Source organism: Mercenaria mercenaria, chromosome 11, assembly GCF_021730395.1.
Source record: "Mercenaria mercenaria strain notata chromosome 11, MADL_Memer_1, whole genome shotgun sequence".
Classification (NCBI taxonomy): Eukaryota; Metazoa; Mollusca; class Bivalvia; order Venerida; family Veneridae; genus Mercenaria; species Mercenaria mercenaria.
The window spans coordinates 38,191,796-38,207,756 of record NC_069371.1 but is presented as its reverse complement, the minus strand read 5'-3'; the positions used below and the strand labels follow the sequence as shown (position 1 = coordinate 38,207,756).

General features: G+C 36.8%; 1 protein-coding gene across 4 annotated transcripts in view; it reads right to left on the bottom strand.

Annotated features, from left to right (window-relative positions):
- Positions 1–1,131: 1,131 nt before the first annotated feature.
- Positions 1,132–15,961, bottom strand: part of LOC123531519 (protein boule-like) — a 70,936-nt gene continuing 56,106 nt past the window's right edge. For 3 of the 4 annotated variants that reach the window (XM_045312564.2, XM_045312562.2, XM_045312563.2), the window contains exons 8-11: positions 12,669–12,767; positions 12,132–12,203; positions 11,754–11,897; positions 1,132–7,454 (exon numbers count right to left, since the gene is read on the bottom strand). In XM_045312564.2, coding sequence (XP_045168499.2) covers positions 6,993–7,454; positions 11,754–11,897; positions 12,132–12,203; positions 12,669–12,767 — 777 coding nt within the window. In that variant the 3' untranslated portion in view covers positions 1,132–6,992. The remainder of the gene's footprint in view (positions 7,455–11,753; positions 11,898–12,131; positions 12,204–12,668; positions 12,768–15,961) is intronic. The other variant, XR_008366012.1, reaches the window with a different exon arrangement.

The following is a 15,961-nucleotide window of genomic DNA, read 5'->3' as shown; positions in this document are numbered from 1 at the left end:
AAAATTTTAAGTCGAAAAAAAGGGGCAAAATTTTGTAAAAAAACAAAAAGGTTATGGAAAACCCGTGCAATGTAGACAGTTTTACAGGAATAGTGTTAATTTCAATCCATTCCCCCAAAAAGGTTTCTGAGTTTCCCGTACATACAAAACCTTAACCCAAAATTTTTGTCGAAAAAGGGGCATAATTTTGAAAAAAACAAAAAAGGTTAGGAAACCGTGCAATGTGTCTTTATCAATAATAAGTGTGGAAGTTTCTTCCTTCCCCAAATGGTTTTCTGATTTCCCTTACATCAAAACCTTAACCAAAATTTTTTTAAGTCAAAAAAGGGGCATAAATTTTGTAAAAAAGCAAAACGAGTTTTGGAACCTGTGCAATTAAGTCAGTTTACACATGACAAGGTGTGAAGTTTCAATCCTTCCCCCCAATGGTTGCGAGTACCAGTTTTCATCAAAACTAACCCAAAACGGAACGCGACACCGACGCATGGGCGGTCCAATAGCTCTACTTTCTAGAAGTGAGCTAACAAGGACCATGTGGCCTGAATCGCTCCTTCTTTCCCACAGACCCAGTTTTTGAGTAACGTGTTTTTTTTTTTTTATTATTTGACATAGTGACCTAGTTTTCGTATGTGACCCTTTTTTAACTTGACTAATATTATCAAGATAAAATTTGGGCCCAATTTTCATGAGATCCAAAATTTAAAAATATGGGGCTCGGTGGTCACAAGGGTTTTTCTATTTTTTTGACCTATTTACCTAGTTTTTGAAGGTACGTGACCCGTTTTGACCTTTACCTGATACATCAAAGGGGAACTTTTTCACTAATTTCATGAAACTCATGAAAAAAAAGGCCTCTAGGGGCACAAAAGGGTTTTTTTTTTTTTTATACCTACTTTTATTTTTTGACCTACTGACCTAGTTTTTTATGGCACCTGACCCAGTTTCAAACTTGACCTAGATATCATCAAAATGAACATTCTGACCAATTTTTATGGAGATCTATTCACAAGTATGGCCTCTAGAGAGGTCACAAGGTTTTTCTATTTTTAGACCTACTGACCTAGTTTTTGACGGCACATGACCCTGTTTCGAACTTTACCTAGATATCATCAAGATGAACATTCAGACCAATTTTCATACAGATCCCAAGAAAAATATGGCCTTTAGAGAGGTCACAAGGTTTTTCCATTATATGACATACTGACCTAGTTTTTGAAGGCACGTGACCCACTTTCGAACTTGACCTAGATATCATCAAGACGAACATTCAGACCAACTTTCATACAGATCCCATGAAAAAAATGGCCTCTAGAGAGGTCACAAGGTTTTTCTATTATTTGACCTACTGACCTAGTTTTTGAAGGCACGTGACCCACTTTCGAACTTGACCTAGATATCATCAAGGTGAACATTCTGACCAATTTTCATCAAGATGTCATGAAATATATGGCCTCTAGAGAGGTCACAAAGTTTTTCTATTTTTAGACCTACTGACCTAGTTTTTGACCGCACATGACCCAGTTTCGAACTTGACCTAGATATCATCAAGATGAACATTCAGACCAATTTTCATACAGATCCCATGAAAAATATGGCTTTTAGAGAGGTCACAAGGTTTTTCTATTATTTGACCTACTGACCTAGTTTTTGATGGCACGTGACCGAGTTTCGAACTTGACCTAGATATCATCAAGGTGAATGTTCTGACCAATTTTCATGAAGATCTTGTGAAATATATGGCCTCTAGAGAGGTCACAAGGTTTTTCTATTTTTAGAACTACTGACCTAGTTTTTGATGGCACGTGACCCAGTTTCGAACTTGACCTAGATATCATCAAGGTGAATGTTCTGACCAATTTTCACGAAGATCTTGTGAAATATATGGCCTCTAGAGAGGTCACAAGATTTTTCTATTTTTAGACCTACTGACCTAGTTTTTTACGGCACGTGACCCAGTTTCGAACTTGACCTAGATATCATCAAGATGAACATTCTGACCAACTTTCATAAAGATCCCACGAAAAGTGTGACCTCTAGAGTGGTCACAAGCAAAAGTTTACGGACGCACGCACGGACACCGAACGATCACAAAAGCTCACCTTGTCACTTTGTGACAGGTGAGCTAACAAGAGATAATTCAACAAAAGCACTGCCTTGCAGGTGCAGACGCTCATCTGACTTTTTGGTCTCTGTATAATAAAATATTGTCCTACCCATGATTTTCTTAGTCCAAAAGGGGGCATAATTCTTGCAAAAAGCAGGATGGAGTTATGGTACTTGCTGTGCGGAGTTAGCTTTTAATGGCGAAAAACTTCTCCATGTTTTAAGCAATAGCTTTGACCATTCAGGAGAAAAGTTGACCTAAACTAAAACTTTGAAAAACCAAGAAATCTGATATTTTCTAAGTCCAAAAGGGCCCATAATTCTTGCAAAAAGCAGGACGGTGTTATGTTTCTTGCTGTACAGAGTCAGCTTTTGATGTTGAACAAGTGTTGCATGTTTCAAAGCAATAGCTTTGATAGTTTAGGAGAAAAGCTGACCTAAACATAAAACTTAACCAGGCAACACCAATGCTGTTCAAGCGATCTCATTTTTTTTTCAAAAAATCAAGAGCAAAAATGGGATCACCTCCAGTTATAGTTCCTTATCACGGCACTTCCGCTATATGAGCCTAATCATTGTGTGAAGTTAAAACTTGGTATCTTCAATACCTTTTGAGTCATGCTCCATGGTATCTTCAATACCTTTTGAGTCATGCTCCAGATAAGAAGTGTGATGGACAGACAGACAGACGGACAAGGTGGCAACTATATGCTCCCCACTTTGGGGAGCATGAAATATATATAACCAGTTGTTTAAATAACCTGTTACTTCATGGTCACAAACATTTAAGAGACCAACTTGAATGCTAGATCTGTTGATATTCCCATTCTTTACCCAGCAAGAAGAAATCTTTTGCTAACAAGTCAGGAATATAATACCTTTAATTTTTGGACTCTTCCCACAACTTTCTATCTCCTTCATCTCGTACTTGCTCCAAAATGTTCTTAAAAGTTTTAAACTTATTTTCTTGCTTTCATCTTACATTGTAACAAAAATACATACAAACCCATACTAGAACTACCTTTTTGAAGCACCACTTTAAATACAGAACTAAAATGGATGTAAAATGACTGTAATGGAATAGTGATATTCAATGGTTAATGTTGCAGCAGTAAGGCTTTAATAGTGCATATATTCATCTCTAAAATACACAATACAATCTTCAAAATATTACATATTATACATACATATAAAAACATTTGTAAAGATCTAAATAAGCATTCAATTCTTTTGCACATGAAAAAATATTCAAACAATTCTCATGAAAAGAAGGCACTCCGTTGCAAAGCACATTATTCATGGCCATTTTGAGCAATAATTTTATTTTATAAAATGTGTATGTCCGAATGTTTAATTACAATGAAATATAATGCAAAACACCTGGTACCCAAGGCATGCTTTCGGAGATCAGACTTTTATGAATATGCCATTTCAAACAGGTAAACTATTTACAAAAGAGGGCCATGAAGGCCCTGTATTGCTCACCTGACCTATTGACCTAAAGATCATCAAGATTAACATTCTGACCAAGTTTCATTAAGAAATGGTCATAAATGTGGCCTCTGAAGTGTTAACTAGCTTTTCCTTTGATTTGACCCGTTGACCTAGTTTCTGACCCCACATAACCCAGATTCGTATATGACCTAAAGATCATCAAGATTAATATTCTGACTAAGTTTCATTAAGATATTGTCATAAATGAGGCCTCTGGAATGTTAACTAGTTTTTCCTTTGATTTGACCTGGTGACCTATTTTTTGACTATACATTATCCAGATTCAAACTGGACCTTGAGATCATCGAGATTAACATTCTGACCAAGTTTCATGAAGATACTGTCATAAATGTGGCCTCTACAGTTTTAACAAGCTTTTCCTTTGATTTGACCTGGTGACCTAGTTTTTGACCCCAGATGACCCAATATCGAACTGGTCCAAGATTTTATTGAGGGTAACAATTTGACTAAGTTTCATTCAGACTGGGTCAAAATTGTGACCTCTAGAGTGTTAACAAGCTTTTCCTCTGACTTGACCTGGTGACCTAGTTTCTGACCTCAGATGACCCAATATTGAACTGGTCCAAGATTTTATTGAGGGTAACACTCTGACCAAGTTTCATTAAGATTAGGCCAAAATTGTGACCTCTAGAGTGTTAACAGTCAATTGTTGACGACGGACATAGGGCGATCACAAAAGCTCACCTTGAGCACTTTGTGCTCAGGTGAGCTAAAAATGAGGAGTCATTACTGTTTAGATCTTTTTCTGTGCCAAGAAATCAGCAGTGTATGTGGTCCTTTAAAAAAAAGGTTAAAAAGTAAGCATTAATAAATCTGACAAAATCAACTTTGTTTTTTCAGCAAAAAATTGTAAGATATTCTTACACAGACTTACAAATTAACTAGGTGTGTGTCCATATTACACAGGTGCCCCCACTATTGTCACTGTACACAGTTCAGACTCTAAGTGAATATTTAAACATATATACAACAAACTTTTAAGCACTTTCGTGTATTTTTCACAAAATGAAGGACCATAACTCTGGTTAAACCCCCGGTGCACAACTTCTCATGCTGGATAACAATCCTGTGAAATTTGATGACTTGGAGTAATACTTTTTGTGATATGCACGACACAAATTCCGACCGACGGACAAGGGCAACTCTTTAGTGCCCCCAACCCCACAAAAAAGTGACGCAACACTATTTTTTTTTTCTTCTTCAAAAATCAGTAAAATTAAATATAATTTTCATCCAAAGATGTTCACGGGTCTGTTAACTTGTTCAAAATACTTCTTGTCATTTCATACCAAATGCTCAAGACAGGACCATATAAATTCTTATAAATAATTATTATTCTGGTGTCAATAAGCACATCACTTACAACAACACAATATAAATTTGAACGAAAGATGTTGTATCAAATGGATAAATCCCTAAATGGTATACCAACAACTTGCTAAACATAATAAACAAGTGTATACAATAGATACATATATTCAACATTCTACCATGTGCAACAAATTATTCAAAATTTTAAAGGTTTTTCTCATTAGCAAAAAAAACAAATGTATACAGTTCACAGATGTGTTCTAGACTATTGTAGAAACTTCTAGATTCAATTTAAGTATTTCTAAAATATAGTCAATCTACAATTAATTGCATTTATCTTCCCTTTTGGAGTAAGGTCTTCATTGAATTAGAATACCAGAAATTTTGCAAAATAGAGCATACATGTATACTGCTTCAGTAAAATATAGACTTTTTCTTTGCCTTTGTATATATAAAGCAAAAATAACTTCAGTATATATATAAAAGTATGTTATCAAATAATCACCACACCCACACACCAAACCAGGATTCAAAAAAGAAATGAAAATCATTTAATTGAAGCTGTATATGATCAAGACAATTAAAATACAAGAGGGCCATGAAGACCCTGTATCGCTCACCTGATCTACTGACCTAAAGATCATCAAGATTAACATTCTGACCAAGTTTCATGAAGATACAGTCATAAATGTGGCCTCTACAGTGTTAACAAGCTTTTCCTTTGATTTGACCTGGCGACCTAGTTTTTGATCCCAGATGACAAAATACTTGTCCAAGATTGTATTGAGGGTAACATTCTGACCAAGTTTCATTAAGATTGGGCCAAAATTGTGACCTCTAGACTGTTAACAAGCTTTTCCTTTGATTTGACCTAATGACCTAGTTTTTGACCCCACCTGACCCAGATTTGAACGTGACCTATAGATCATCAAGATTAACATTCTGATCAAGTTTCATTAAAATATGATCATAAATGTGGCCTCCATGGTGAAAACTAGCTTTTCCTTTGATTTGACCTGGTGACCTAGTTTTTAATCCTACATGACCCTGATTCAAACTGGACCTTTAGATCATCAAGATTAACATTCTGACCAAGCTTCATGAAGATACAGTCATAAATGTGGCCTCTACAGTGTTAACAAGCTTTTCCTTTGATTTGACCTGGTGACCTAGTTTTTGACCCCAGATGACCAAATATCGAACTCGCCCAAGATTTTATTGAGGGTAACATTCTGACCAAGTTTCATTAAGATTGGGCCAAAATTGTGACCTCTATTGTTAACAAGCTTTTCCTATGATTTGACCTGGTGACCTAGTTTTTGACCCAAGATGATCCAATCTCATCCAAGATTTTATTGAGGGTAACATTCTGACCAAGTTTCATTAAGATTGGGTCAAAATTGTGACCTCTAGAGTGTTAACAAGATTTTCGTTTGATTTGGCCTGGTGACCTAGTTTTTGACCCCAGATGACCCAATATCGAACTCGTCCAAGATTTTATTGAGGGTAACATTCTGACCAAGTTTCATTAAGATTAGGCCAAAATTGTGACCTCTAGAGTGTTAACAAGCTTTTCCTTCGATCTGACCTGGTGACCTAGTTTTTGACCCCAGATGACCCAATATTAAACTCATCCAAGATATTATTGAGAGCAACATTCTGACCAAGTTTCATTAGGACTGGGCCAAAACTGTGACATCTAGAGTGTTAACAGTCAAATTGTTGATGATGACAGACGGACGACGGACACAGGGCGATCACAAAAGCTCACCTTTGAGCACTTCATGCTCAGGTGAGCTAAAAATGAAGAGAACTAATACAACTACATTTAGTCCAGCATATCCCATGCATTAGTATCCACAATATTCATGCAGTCACGTGCAATGCCATTGCAACTTTGCATGTTCACCATAAGCAGAGAAATATAAATCATACAGGAATCAGTCAAGAAAAATCCATTTTTCATTTGAATATTAGTAATCAGTAACCTTAACAAGTAACAAATAACAAGTTACAAAACCATTTTAAATCTTTTTTTGCCGAGTTTCAGTTTACTTTAAGGCCTAACTCCAAGGAGGAGTTGGAGCAACAGTGTCATCTGGAAGTTGTGCGACAAGAGCATATTGTCCAGATGTCAAATTTTTTGGTGGGACCATCAGACACTGTACTTTATGTCCATTTCTTACAATAAATGGACTGGTAAAATTTCTTCTTGAGATGGTTGTGATTGGTTTCTTGTATGGTGCAACGTTAATGGGACACACACTCGGATGCTTGCTAGTGGTGATGGTAGACACAGGACTAGATGTAGTTACAGCAGCACTAGTAGTTACAATAGTGTTAATTACAGATATAGGGTTACATTTCTCATGCTGTATAGCATGTGTTTCAGCTGGATAGTGCAATGTTGTTGCCACTACAGCTGCGCCAACACTTGGTGTCGGGGCAGGGACTGTAGCCTCAGTAGCAGAGACGATTGGCTGGCTGACTGGTTGGAAGCTTTGCTCCCCCAGGGAGATGCTGCCCTGAAACAAATGCATTTCCTAGAAACATCTTGTTGCATGCAAACATACACAATACAAATCATGCAGTTATAAATAATAACTCTTAGCTTAAGTATATAGCTGCATGTTTTAAGACATAGAAGTCCATTTTTTGAAGCTGAATTGTAACTAAATTCCTTTTCAATTGCTTTAAATTACATTTTTCAAACATGTGACGATTATAAGAAATCTTTAATTGTTCGTACATCAATGATTCGCTTTATTTACATTACCACTAGGGAACTGCACAAGATTAAAAACTGGCGCTATTATTTAAGCCTTTTAATGCATTATATAGCTAGGTAACGGTTCAAAGAAATCTACAAAATATAAGAGAGAAACACTGTAAGTGCATGAAGCAAATGTTGAACAAGTGTTAGTGTAAACTATAAACTTCCAACAATTTTCAAGGCAATTATTTTCTGAGCTATTGTGAGAATCCATTTTCTACAGGTCTTTTCAGGATATGTCCAACACTCGTGTAATGCAATACAATGCCTTAATTAAGATTATTTTGGAATATTTCAACTTCTTCAAGATCCACCTGTTTCTTGTAAATCGCCTTTTTCCTCTCAATATCAACAAAAACAACAAGCAATAATAAAAAGGGTTAAAACTTGTAGGTTAATATCTTAAAACATGTGGAAGGTAAAAAACAAACTGTATTACCAGAACGCTACAAAGAATTTAGTAAACATAAATATTCAAAGTAATCTGACGTGAAAATTAATCTGAGAACAGAATCTGAACTTTTCAAGCTTTGAATGTACCAGGCAATCTACGGAATTTATCAGCTTGTTTGGTTTTGTACATCTCATGTCACAAAATATTTGGAGATCTGCAAATTTGGATAATTTCAGTTAGTAAGATGAATTTAATGCTGCAACTCTCCATTTTTCTTCTCAAAATCACTGGTTTAATCCCCTACCAACTCCAGAAGAATATGCTACAAATAGCTATAAACGTTGATATATTAGTCTGAAATTATATACATTATTCAACATATCCATGCAGATACATGTGCATATGATAGGCACAATAGGGAGTTGTCTCTAACTAGTGGAATGAAAGCAAAGCTGCACGACTTCATAAATCTCCACAAAGCCAAACAAAAGGAATTCAAACATGCATATCCCAGTCCAAAGAATCTTTCATACAAGATTAAATACACCACAGGCACACGAATGCATCAATATTCAATTAGTAGCCAAATAAATAGGATTTAAAAAAATTGAATTATTATTGCACAATATATGAGGAAATGATAGAATATGTAGTAATCAACTTAAAATTCAACAAAAAAATAAATATGAGGCAATAGTTGACAATATTGAAGTACAACAATGAGATACTTGAATAACAATCTGTTTTCCTCCTCTGCACTTCCTAGCACAGTTTCCTCTCAACAACATAAAACAATTAGTTTATGAGGTACAAAAATAGCATCTGTACAAAAATGCAACAAAAAATTACTCCTCAATAATAAATACTGGAATGATGTAGACCTTCTCTGTACAATTAACATACCTGTACTAAACAACATTCATAAATGACAGACCAATTACCTTTAAATTATTCTATATAGCTGTAAACATTCAACTTCCTTTTACTGACAATGCAAACTAAGTTTCAAGAACCACCACAATCTTAAAAGGAAACAAATACCTAGACAGATTCTAAAAACAGACAAGTCAAACTAGAGCTGTCACAGGAGTAACAAATTATACACCCACAATACGGCCTTGTCACAGAAGTAAGCCAATGTCAAAGTTGAGCCTCAAAATCAATAAGGGTCATCTGCTGGTCATGATCAACCTCATTATTAAGTTTCATGATCCTAGGCACAAGCGTTCTCAAATTATTGTCCAGAAATGATTTAACTGTTCCTTGTCACTGTGACCCTTTGACCTACTGACCTCAAAATCAAGAGGTGTCATCTGCTGGTCATGACCAACCTTCCTATCAACTTTCATGATCCTAGGCCCAAGCATTCAAGTTATCGTTTGTAAATGGTTCAACTGTTCTGGGTCACTGTGACCTTGACCTTTGACCTATTGACCTCAAAATCAATAGGGGTCATCTGCTGGTCAAGACCAACCTCCCTATCAACTTTCATGATCCTTGGCCAAAGTGTTCTAAGTTATCATCCGGAAACCATTTAACTGTTCCAGGTCATTGTGAGCTTGACCCTTGACCTACTGACGTCAAAGTTGAACTTGATCTGTATTTTATGATGTTACCGCTGTGTACCAAAATTTATGATTCTAGGCCCAAGCATTCTCAAGTTATCATCTGGAAAAATTGTTCCGGGTTATTGTGACCTTGACCTGATCTGAAAGTGGAATTAGACCTGTATTTTATGATGTTACACCAGTGTATCAAAAGTTATGATCCTTGGCCCAAGCTTTCTCAAGTTACCATCCGGAAACGGTATAAATGTTCCGGGTCACTGTGACCTTGACCTTTGACAACTTGACCTGTATTTTATAATGTTAAACCCGTGTACTCGAGCCTTTTACGAGTTATTTTCCGGAAACTGAAAACCATCAGACCGACTGGCAAGACAAGCTCACTCCTATATACCCCCTGACCCAAACTTCGGTTTTGTGGGGGTATAATTAAACTAAGAACCTGACAGGGTAAACACCCGTTCCCTTAAAATGGAGAAACCCACAATGTTTCAAACCTTAATATGGAGAAATCCACAATGCTTCAAAATTAACAGCTCCTGTCTACAAAGACTTGTCTTGCAACAAGGATGAGTAAAACTACTTATACTGAAGATCTATTAAACAAGAGGGTCATTGACCCTGAAGCGCTCACCTGTGTACAAGGCTTCAAGTATGTCTGTATAAGTACAGAGTTAGGTTTTTTCTATGATAGCCTATATTATATACATGTCACACACATTTTTGAACCTAGGGCAATTATCTGAGTAATTATAATAGAAATTACAAATCTGATATCACACGCCAAATATCAAGGCTCTAGCTATTATTGATTCAGAGAAGAAGATTTTCAATGTTACTTATGTAAAAGCCTATAGTAAGCACATGTCAGACACAGGGCATGGCCATTTTTTTTACCTCAGGGTAATAATTTGGACAAGTATGGTAGAGAGTCAAATCCTTATATCACATGCCAAATATCAAAGCTCTAGAGAAAAAGATTTTTAAAGTCGGATAGCTTTCTTTGACGAATCGATATAATTTGAACAATCTTGGTAGAGGGTCACACAAGGACCATTTGTGTAAAATTATTCTAAAATCGGGCTAGCAGTTTCACATAAAAGGATTTTTTAAGTTTCCACTATATACATATAGGGAAAAGTGACCAAGCCCTCTGGCAGCCATGTTTTTTGACAAATCAAAATAATTCGAACAATCTTAGTAGAAGTGACACAAGGACCATTTGTGTAATATTATTTTAAAATTGGGCTAGCAGTTTCACAAAAGATTTTTTTGATTTCCACTATGTACATATAGGGAAAAGTGACCACGCCCTCTGGCGGCCATATTTTTTGACGAATCTGTATAATTTGAATACTCTGAGTAGAGGGTGACATAAGGACCATTTGTGTGAAATTATTTCAAAATCGGGACCATCGGTTTAGGAGCTGTCGTTTGAAGATTTTTATATTTTTAGCTCTGATTTTTTGAAGAATCTGTTTAATTTGAATACTCTGAGTAGAGGGTGACATAAGGACCATTTGTGTGAAATTATTTCGAAATCGGGACCATCGGTTTAGGAGATGTCGTTTGAAGATTTTTATATTTTTAGCTATGTGCAACCAAGCGGAACCGTTTGAAAAACTTTGGTAGAGGACCATCAAGGAACATCCATGCCAAGTTTCATCAAAATCCATTCAGTGGTTTTGGAGGCGATGTCGTTTAAACACAATTGTTGACGACGGACGGACAACTTGACGGACACCGGACACAGCGTGATCACAATAGCTCACCATGAGCATTGCTCAGGTGAGCTAAAAAGACTATATCACATACTATGAAGGACAAATTTTAAATAAAATTTTACTAAAAATTTGACTGGTACAGAACTTTATAAAGCAAAGGTAACATAGCTCCTTTTCTTTCACAGTTGTACATCATCACAACACCTATCTGTTGATTGCAGACAAGAAAATCTCCTACTTCAGAACGAGACATTGGTCTGCATTTACAATGACCACTTCTCGAAACAGTTATAATCTAAATTTCTTAAATATATTCTCTTCAAAACATAGTTCTCAATTTATCACAGAGCATATGGGTTTGACATTACCTCAACCCCAGTAGTTCCATCTAGCACAGTAGCATCTGTGAACTCTGGGGCTTGATAAGCCTGTGGTACTTGAGCATACATCAGATCTGGCTGCATAGCTATCATGTACGGGTTGGCTGTAGCCGTCAGCGCTGTAGTTGGGCTCTAAAATTTGAAATAAAGTTTCATCACAATTATTGTTTTCTTAATACTTATTGAGCCAGCCATGGAAACTTTTCAACATGTACTCTAGATGAAAGAGAAAAGGAATTTCTCATGTAGCATAGACTACACTATTAGTGATATATTTTGAAATGACAAGATCCTTGCTGCTGAATTGTTCTACACAGACAACTATTTTTGTTTAACAATTAGCTAGCAATGATAATATAGCACTACCTGTGTCATGTAACGCCACTGTCCAGCAGTTGCTGCGGCTGCTGCTGCTGTTGTGGCCCACTGAGGTGAAGTCTGCAATTAAGATAAATATCAAGTCAATGTAGCAAATCAATTTTAAACAAAATGCTGAAAGAAGATTATGCAATGTAATGTAACATGAAAGTCTTAACTTTTCCTTTAATACAATTGCCACAACAAGGATTCTATATGGATGACCAAATTTTGAAGGAATCTGAAAGGGATACCCACAAAGAACATTTCTGTAAAGTTTGGCTGAAACTGGCTTGACTGTTATAGATTTCTGTATAGAAAATGTGGCGAGATAAAGACAGTCAAAGTTGAGGGTTATTTTGGCTGTTTTTTAAGCAAACACCAAATGACAGTCAGCAGTTCATCCATTTGGTTTCTACAGTCAGCAGTTCATCCATTTGGTTTCTAATTTTTCTTCCCTTTTCAAAGCTCAACCAAATAACAAGACAGTGCACATCTTTACAAATTGCATACCAGACCCTAAACATTAACCTTTATCAAACTAACCTGTAATGATGTATACGCCGAGGCTGGGACTTGGTAAGCTGCATACTGAGGCTGTAAATACACTGGTGGAGTTTGTGGTACCATTAATGCTGTCTGTGGCTGAAATGTTGTTTTTTTTTTCAAAGTCAGTCAAGTTTACATAAAACACTTTAATCTTTCTTTCAATTAATGTATTGAGATTGCACAGTACTGTGTACCTTTGTCATTGCAAATCTATTTAAAATTGCTAAGTGGAGCTAAGAAAGGTTTTAGAAAGCCAGTGAACTTCACAAAACCCAATTGATGTTCTGCAGTTAGTATAACAAATTCCAAAATACTGTTTCCTGGAGGAAAATTTGAATTAGGATCTGAATATGATTCATTATCACACTATATGGAATATTTAGCCAGGTAATATAAAATCGCTTGATGGACAGCACAGATATGGGGAGTACACAAAACAGACGAAGTTAACCTTTTAACGTCTTAGAGCAACCATGACCCTGGAGCTAATGGTCTTAGTGTTGCACATGACATATCTTAAGTATGTTGATGCCAAGTAACTTAGAAATCAATCCATACATGGGGCAAAGTTAACGACCAGACAAGAAACAAAAGGCCCTAATAAGCCAAAGGCGTTAACCCCAGGAGGACTGCAACCTTTAGACCTTTCTTCTGGGCAAAGTTTGGCGATTATCCATCAAGCAGCTAAAATTTTCTTTAAACTGTTTTATATTTTTGTTGTGGCAGCCCCTTAAACCAGCCAGGTAAGCAGAACAACTTAAGCAAACTTACCAGAGGACCTTAAACATGCTACAGATAAAGTTTAACTTAGACCTATCTAGTGTTGTCATTAAAGGTTTTTCAATTTTCAGCTCTGGTCTCCGATTAAGGGACAAAGTTCTGGGTAGCAAAAAATATCTAAAACATTTAACCGCTGAAGCATGACCTTGACGTCTGATTTCGGTAGTTTTGCAGGAAATATTGTCTTATGACAGCAAACACATGTCAAGAATATTAAAATCTCTTCACAGTTTGCTGAATTCTAGAGCAGACACAAAAAAGACCCTGTTAATAACATATTAACGGTAAACCTTTACCTCCCAAGAGTGACCTTGACCTCTGAGCTAGGGATCCGAGTGGCACATTACACATCATCTTGCTATGGGGAACATTTGTGCCATGTCATATTAAAATCGGGAGCAGTTACTGAATAGATAGGGTTATTTGACCCCCCCCACCCCCCACCCTACACAAACACCTGGAAGTGTGACCTTGACCTTTGACAAAGGGTCTGGGTGTTCCACTGAGCTAGGGGTCAGGGAGTTGCATATGAAGATTTGTTATGGGGAACATTTGTGCCAAGTACTATTAAAATTCCTAGATGGATGGTAAAGTTATGGAAACAGGGAAAAAAACCTGCCAACCTTTTGACCTTCAAGTGTGCCCTTGACCTTCGTGCTTAGGGTTGAGGTTTTGCACATTATGTCATCTCATTATGTGAACATATAACAAGACTTGTCAAGAGATGACATGCTAGACCATAATGATGCTGCAGTGTGAAATAGGAGGTATTTGAGGAATCATGAGCTATCACTTGAGTGACTGATTAAGTGTTAAAACTAATCAACAATAAAGGAGATCCAGTGGAAGAAGATAAATAGTTTGACCAGTGTAAAAGGGACATAATTCATAGTGTATTTCTGGCATAATAATGCACCTTGCATCTTGACGTGGGCGACGATTTCAAGTTTGAATCAAATCCATTCATTAACTAGAAGATGCCTTTGTAGAAAAGCGCATGTCTCCCCCAATGCATAGTAGTAATAGGCAAGAAGTCAATATAGGACAGGAGCAAAAGTCCAAGAGACCGATGGGTGGCTGCAATAGGGATCATCTACGCGTCATGTCCAATCATCCTATGAAGTTTCAACATTCTGGGCCTAGTAGTTCTCAAGTTCTGGATTGGAAATGGTTATTCATGTTCTGGCCCATGTGAGCATGACCTTTGATCGAGTGTCCAATCATCCTATGAAGTTTCAACATTCTGGGCCAAGTTTGTTTGTTTTGGGTTTAATGCCGTTTTTCGACAGTATTTCAGTTATGTAACAGCGGGCAGTTAACCGAACCAGTGTATCTGGATTCTGTACCAGTACAAACCTGTTCTCCGCAAGTAACTGTCAATTTCCCCACATCACTCAGAGGTGGAGGACGAATGATTTCAGACACAATTTCTTTTATCAAATCGTCGTGGGAGAACACACGGGCGCCCGGGAATCAAACTCTCGACCATATGATCCATAAATCTGCGCTCTCCCTATTGAGCTAAGCTGGGGCAAGTGGTTCTCAAGGTATTGATCGGAGTTTTCAATGTTCAGGTCCCTGTGACCTTGACCTCAAATGACCCCAAAATCAATAGGGGTCATCCACTCTGCAAGTCCTATCACTCTATTAAGTTTAAAGGTTCTGGGTCATTTATTTATTTATTTGGGTTTTAGTAACACAGTATAGGTTATATGGCACCAAACAGGACTACAAATTTTGGTTTCACATCTCATTTACATCGAAATAACAAGAGGACCATGATGGTCCTGAATCGCTCACCTCTTCCCACATGACCCAGTTTTGAGTATGACGTCGTTTTTTCTATTATTTGACATAGTGACCTAGTTTTTCAGCTCATGTGACCCAGTTTTGAACTTGACCTAGATACTATCAAGATAAAAATTCTGACCAATTTTCATGAAGATCCATTGAAAAATATGGTCTCTAGAGAGGTCACAAGGTTTTTCTATTATTTGACCTATTGACTTGTTTTCGAAGGTACGTGACCCTGTTTTGACCTTTACCTAGATATCATCAAGGTGAACATTCTCACTAATTTTCATGAAGATCTCATGAAAAACATGGCCTCTAGAGAGGTCACAAAGTTTTTCTATTTTTATACCTACTGGCCTAGTTTTTTGACTGCACGTGACCCAGTTTTGAAACTGACCTAGATATCATGAAGGTGAACATTCAGATCAATTTTCATGAAGATCCATTGAAAAATATGGCCTCTAGAGAGGTCAAAAGATTTTAATAATTTTAGACCTACTGACCTAGTTTTTGACCGCAGTTGACCCAGTTTCAAACTTGACCTAGATATCATCAAGATGAACATTCAGACCAACTTTCATACAGATCCCATGAAAAGTATGGCCTCTAGAGAGGTCACAAGGTTTTTTTTTAATTATTTGACCTACTGACCTAGTTTTTGACGGCAAGTGACCAAGTTTCAAACTTGATCTAAATATCATCAAGGTGAACATTCT